The 6,648-nt window shown below is 39.9% G+C and overlaps 1 protein-coding gene across 1 annotated transcript in view; it reads right to left on the bottom strand.

The window, feature by feature from the left end:
• The window catches only part of SLCO6A1 (solute carrier organic anion transporter family, member 6A1), a 141,853-nt gene extending 135,408 nt beyond the window's left edge, over positions 1 to 6,445 (bottom strand). Inside the window, exon 1 of the mRNA XM_012001522.1 lies at positions 6,052 to 6,445. Coding sequence (XP_011856912.1) covers positions 6,052 to 6,445 — 394 coding nt within the window. The remainder of the gene's footprint in view (positions 1 to 6,051) is intronic.
• Between the last annotated feature and the right edge of the window lie 203 nt (positions 6,446 to 6,648).

The raw sequence follows: 6,648 nt of genomic DNA, 5'->3' as shown, positions 1-6,648 counted from the left end.
ATGGAATACTATGCAGCCATAAAAAAGGATGAGTTCATGTCCTTTGCAGGGACATGGACGAAGCTGGAAACCATCATTCTCAGCAAACTATCACAAGGACAGAAAACCAAACACTCATAGGTGGGAACTGAGCAATGAGAACACTTGGACACAGGGTGGGGAACATCACACACCTGGGCCGGTGGGGAGGTGGGGGACTGGGGGAGGGATAGCATTAAGAGAAATATTTAATGTTAATGATGAGTTGATGGGTGCAGAAAACCAACGTGACACATGTATACCTATGTAATAAACCTGCACATTGTGCACATGTACCCTAGAACTTAAAGTGTATTTAAAAAAAATACTACACAAAGGGTACATAATGCTGCACAAATTCTTTCAGAAAAAATGAGGAGGAAAGATAAGAAGGGGAAAAACATCCCAATTAATTTAGTGAAGCTACTATTACCTGCTACTGAAGACAGACAAAAATACTCTAAGAAAACTGCAGAACAATACTCTCACAGAAACAAAAAATTTTAACAAAATTTTGGCAAATTAAATCTAGCAATATGCAGAAAAAGACAATAATCCAATAAAAAGGGCTTATCCTAGGAATGCAAGGGTTGTCAAATATACAAATATCAAAAAATGCAATATATCATATTAATAGAACAAATTTTTCCTATGAATATCTCAATAGAGGCGGGAACAAGCATGTGATAAAATTCAACACCAATTAATGACAAAAAATTCTCAACAAACTAATAAAAGAAGAGATATCCTTAAATTGACAAAAGGCATCTTAAAAAATAAAACCTACAGTTAACACATTAACTGTGAAAGGCTGAATTTTTTCTATCTAAAAATCAGAAAAATATCAATGAACATTGCTTTTCCTAATTTCTATTGACCATTGTACCAGGGAGCCTAGCCCGTGGAATAAAATAACAAATTGTAATAGCAACAACAAAAATAAACAGATTGGGAAGAAGTAAAACTGTCCTTATTCGCAGAATTCATGTATATTAAAAAATTCTAAGGAGTCTGCAAAAAAATGGCTTCTGTAACTTAATAGGTTAATTGAACAAAGATGCAGGATAGAAGATGTAAATGAAGATGATATATCCAGCGTGTTCAGTCACCAGGACTCTTACTATCGTTAAGAAGTCAATTTTCTCCAAATTTATAGACTCAACAAAATCTCAGTAACTTTTTTATAGAAACTGACAAATTTATTCTAAAATTTATGTGGAAAAGCAAAGATCTAGAATAGCCAAAACAACTTTTAAAAAGAATGAAGTCAAAAGGATACCTGATTCTAATGCATATAATAAAGCTACAGTAACCAATGCAATATAATATTTGCATAAGTATAGACGTATTAGGAAAATAAACTGAATAGACAGCCTCTAAATAGACTCAGAAAGAGATCAGAGCTTCCACAAAACTACCAAGATAATTTAATGGATTAAAGGGCACTGTTTTCAGTAAACTATACTGGAATAAAGCATTTTTTTCTATATGAAAAAAATTTTAAACTTGATCCTTTCATACACTAAAACAATTCATTCAAAATGGATCAGAGACCTAAACATGAGAGTTAAACTGTAAAACTTCTAGAAAAAAGCAAAGTAGAAAACCTTCATGACATTGAGTTAGGCAATAGTTTCCATGATAAAAACCAAAAAGAATGAATCATTTAAAAGATTAATAAGTTATACTTCATCAAAGTTGAAAGTTGAATCCTTTTTTCATCAAAAAGACACAGAAAAATATTCAAAAGCAAACCACGGATTGGGAGAAAATATTTGTAAATATTTATTCAACAAAAGGCTTGCATCCAGATTGTATAAAGAACACTACACTCAGTAATAAGAGAAACAACCCAATTTATTAAAGGGCACTTCACAAGCAAAGACACACAAATGGATAAAAAGCATATAAACAGATGTTCAAGACAATTGGTCATTGGGGAAATGAAATTAAAATCACAGTGAGTCCCAGCACTATGGGAGACCCAGATGGGCGGATCACGAGGTCAGGAGATCGAGACCATGCTGGCTAACACGGTGAAACCCCGTCTCTACTAAAAAATACAAAAAATTAGCTGGGCGAGGTGGCGGGTGCCTGTAGTCCCAGCTACTCGGGAGGCTGAGGCAGGAGAATGGCGTGAACCCGGGAGGCGGAGCTTTCAGTTCGGCCACTGCCCTCCAGCCTGGGCGACAGAGCGAGACTCCGTCTCAAAAAAAAAAAAAAAAAAAAACCAAAAAAATCACAGTGAGATCCCATTAGACAATCACTGGAATAGCTAAAATGTTAAGAACTGACAATACTAACTATTAATAAGAATGTGGAACTGGAACTCATATATTGCTGACTGGTAGGATTGCAAATGGTACAGCCACTTTGTAATTTGGCAGTTTCTAGCAGGTACACTTAAATACTTATATAGCCCAGCAACTCTATTCCTAGTTATCTATCCAACAGAAACAAAAACATATGTCCACACAAATATGCATATGCAATTCCTCTTAACAGCATTATTTATAGTAGTCAAAAAAATATAGAAACAACCCAACTGTCCATCAACTACTGAGTGGATATAGTGGATAAAATTCCATTCGATCATACTATTCACAATAAAAAAGAACAAACTGTTAATACACACAACAACATGAATGAATCTCAAAACCATCAAGCTGTTAAAAGAAGCCAGAAAAAAAAAAAAAACAAACTAGAAACTGTATGATTCCATGTATATTAAATTTTAGGAAATGCAAAACTCTAATGACAGAAAGCAGGTTAAGGTCACCTAAGGCAGGAGGTAGGAGCAGCAAGTGACTGCAAAGGAGTATGAAAAAACTTTTAGTGTGATGGAAAAGTTCTAAAATTGATTGCATTGGCCAGGCACGGTGGCTTATGCCTGTTATCCCAGCACTTTGGGAAGCAAAGGTGGGTAGATCATCTGAAGTCAGGAGTTTGAGACCAGCGTGGCCAACATAGTGAAATCCCGTCTCTACTAAAAATACAAAAAAATTAGCCGGGCATTGTGGCAGGCACCTGTAATCCCAACTACAGGGAGGCAGAGGTTGCAGTGAGCCAAGATCACATCATTGCACTACAGCCTGGCAACAAGAGCAAGACTCAGTAGACTCAGTCTCAAAATTAATTAAATAAATAAATAATAAAATTGATTGCATTGGTGGTTGCATGTCTGTACATATTTACTAAAACTCATTGAATGACATACTTCGAAAAGTGTGAATTTTATTATATGTAAAGTATATCTAAATAAAGGAGAAGGAAGGATGGAGGGAGAGGGAGAAGAAGAGAGGAAGGGAGGGAAGAAAGGTCTGAGTCTGGTCATAAGGAAACATCAAATAGACCCAGATTGAAGTTCATCCTGCACTACAAAAAAAGCCATACTCTGTAAGACTTCTAAGGACATAAGACACAAGAAGAAAATATGAGGAAGTGTTACAGATTAAAGAAGACTTCTAAAATATGACAACTTAATGCAACATATGTCCCTGTATAGAATTTTGGCCCCAAAATGAAAAGAAGACAATATTGAGACAGCTGGCAATATCTGGATGGGACCACCAGTTCATAATTGGATGGTAGTATTGTACTGATATTCCTGTCTGTGAGGAGTGTATGATGGTTATGTAAGAGAGTGTCTCACTTTGGGAAGTTGCACACTGGAGTAGTTAGCAGTAATGGTGCACCATGTCTGAAAAAGTGGGCATGTATAGGGAAAGAGAAGGTAAAGGAACAAATGTGGTAAAATGTTAACAGATGAAGAATCTGGTTCACTCGCAGGGAAGCAGGTATTGTTTGTACTGCCTTTGCATTCCTTTTGCGTGTTTGAAATGATTTTAAAATTGTTTACAATGTAACTAAAAATAGATCAATTGACAAATAGAAAAATGAAGAAATATACCATTTTTATGAATGGAAGACTCAATATTATACCAAACTGAGCTAACTACCTATATGAAGTCAGTTAAGTTACAGAGCTAAAACCATATACTGTCAATCACTTGTTCAGAAACCTTCAATGGCTCCTCATTACCCATCTAATAAGGGGATTACACTAAATTAGATAATACTTGCAAAGCACCTTACTCATGATCCAACAGAGTGGGAAGTAAATACCTTTTATATCCTTTCAGAATTCTGTGTGGTATTTAAAGGCCTTCATAATCTAGGCATAATCTGTCTTTTCCTTCCTTTTAAAATTCATTTATGCACTGAATACGTATTTATTGAGTGTCTTCTATACCTCAGTCACTAAGGAGACATGATGGATAATATAAATATAATTACCCCCTTATGGTGCCTAGATGAAACCATTATCTGGCCAAACTTGTCATTCACTGTTGTGAAACCAGCCTTTCTAAAACAAAACACTGATTCATTAACTAGCTTCCCTATTCAACAAATACTCTTTAACTTCATTCTGGCTTTCAAAACTGTACCTAACTATAAAGGCATGGTTCAAATGCTTGTTCTTCTAAGAAACTTCTTTGATAATCTCAAGACAAACTCGATGACTATGGGTTTGTTTTTCTAATATGGGTCTTACCACGTACAGCCTTCTGATTGCACTTACTTAGACCTAGCATCTTAGAGCAAAAAAGAGAACAGGTTTGTCAAATTCCAATGCCATCATTGAAAAAAGGCTAGTAAAGAATCTTGATGTAATAGGGGAGGTGAGAGCTGTGGCCAAGTAGAGAAGCATGCCAGGTCTAAAGGTGTTCAAATTCACCTTCTTCAAAATATATGAGCAAAAATAACACCCTCAAGTTTAGGTTCTCTGGTATAAATTCGTAGATGAGGAAACAAGATCCAATACACAGTGGCTGAGTCAGAATGTCTCAAATTTATGAGCAGGAACAGAAACCATTCAATGATCATAGACACCATTTTCAACTTTATTTTAAACTCCAGGTGATTCAAGCCCAGAACTTCTCAGAGTTGGTGACAAACAACGATAAATGACTCAACAACACCTCTCTGCAGCCGGCTATCTGGAAGCCTGGCCCTCATCACCCACAATGTGTAGGATGGACTGTGCCAAATCAGGTACTGGAGGAGGTGAGGCACCGAAGCTCCTCCCAGCCGGTTAACCTGTTTTTGAAACCACCTTTGCAAAAATTGTAACTGAAGAAATTATGACAGTGAAAGAGATCAGACCTAATCCACTCCTTCTTGCTTCTAACCTTTAAACTCCTTGTTCATTCCTGGGATTTAAACTCCTTGTTCATTCCTGAGCTTAGGTCGAACTAACTTTGGGAAGGAATTCATTTCATGGTTTGACTCTGAAACAAAATTGATAATAACCCTTTTCTGAAAAGATCCCCTTCTTGCCTGGGGACTAATCTGCCTTTGCAGGACTAACAAATCAGCTATAAGATTAGAAATTAAGGTTAGGGGTCATGCAGCCTCTGGCGCCAAGAGTCGGAACCTCCCCAAATTGCTCCCAGGGAAAACATCACTATTGTAAGACCCGAGATTGGTGCTTGAGATATTTTGCAGACCCTGCACTGGATGGATGAACTGACACCACCCAGACTGGCAATCTGGGTCAGCTACTTCTGCCATTCCACCCAGGAACAGAAGATGGCAAGAAAACCTGACTTCGGCCCCACTAGGACATCCCCAGGAACCTTAGACAGGTTCCTGACCAGCCTGACCAATCAGCACTCCCCAGTTCCGAGCAGCTGCCTGACAAATTATCTTTAAAAACTCTGATCCCATCCCAGAATGCTGGAGAGACTAATGTGAGCAATAATAAAACTCTGGTCTCCCGCACAGCCGGTTCTGCGTGTCTTACTCTTTCTCCATGGCAATTTCCCTTTCTTGATAAGTCTGCTCTGTCTAGGCAGCGGGCAAGGTAAACCCATTGGTGGCTAAACTTCGATCCGACAACGCCTTGAGAAGTCAGACAGCAGCCTCAGGCTGGGCCACCCCAGGGCGTCCTCTGCCATCCTCCCTCTCCCACCTCCTCCGGTGCGGCCCCTTGCTGCCCTCGCCACAACACCCCGCGTCCTTCAGGCTCACCTTGACATAAGACCAGGATGCAGTAGAAAACCATGAAGCAGCGAATGTTATTGCAACACTCACAGCAGGGGCTGACTAGACAGCCCAAACCACAGGGCTGCTCCGAACTGTCATCCAGTTCTCCCGGCTTCTTGGAAACTGAGGACTTGTCTTTTTTCCTTTTTCGGAAACCGCCGAACCTTATCAAGGCCTCTGGAAGTAGTCTCAGATACCGGTATTTTTTCTCGAACTTCGAGGAGTTAGAGGACTTCGAGGACTTTGAAGACTTCGAGGACTTCGGGAATTCCCTGGCCCTCCAGTCCTTAGGAGGCCGGGCCCGTACGGCCTTCCGCGGCTCTACTCTTCCTGGGACTTCATACTGGTCCTCAGAGCGCCGGGCGACGTCTTTGGGCATGGCTCACTTTGGGCGCCTCCTGGCGACGCGGCCCAAGTGCTCTCTGCAGCCCGTCCTGTCTGGGCCAACCCAAAGGCCAGCCTGGCGAGGGCGTCGAAGGACTCAGTGGCCACAACGGGCTCCGGCAGCCCAAGCCTCCGGAGCGAACGTTTCTCCTAGGGCAGGAGGCAAACGTCCTCGCAGGGGGTTGACAGTTGAGAACT

The sequence above is a fragment of the Mandrillus leucophaeus genome, unplaced genomic scaffold, assembly GCF_000951045.1.
Source record: "Mandrillus leucophaeus isolate KB7577 unplaced genomic scaffold, Mleu.le_1.0 Scaffold662, whole genome shotgun sequence".
Taxonomy (NCBI): Eukaryota; Metazoa; Chordata; class Mammalia; order Primates; family Cercopithecidae; genus Mandrillus; species Mandrillus leucophaeus.
Note: the sequence above shows the minus strand (reverse complement) of the source record. Positions and strands in the feature narration are given on the sequence as shown.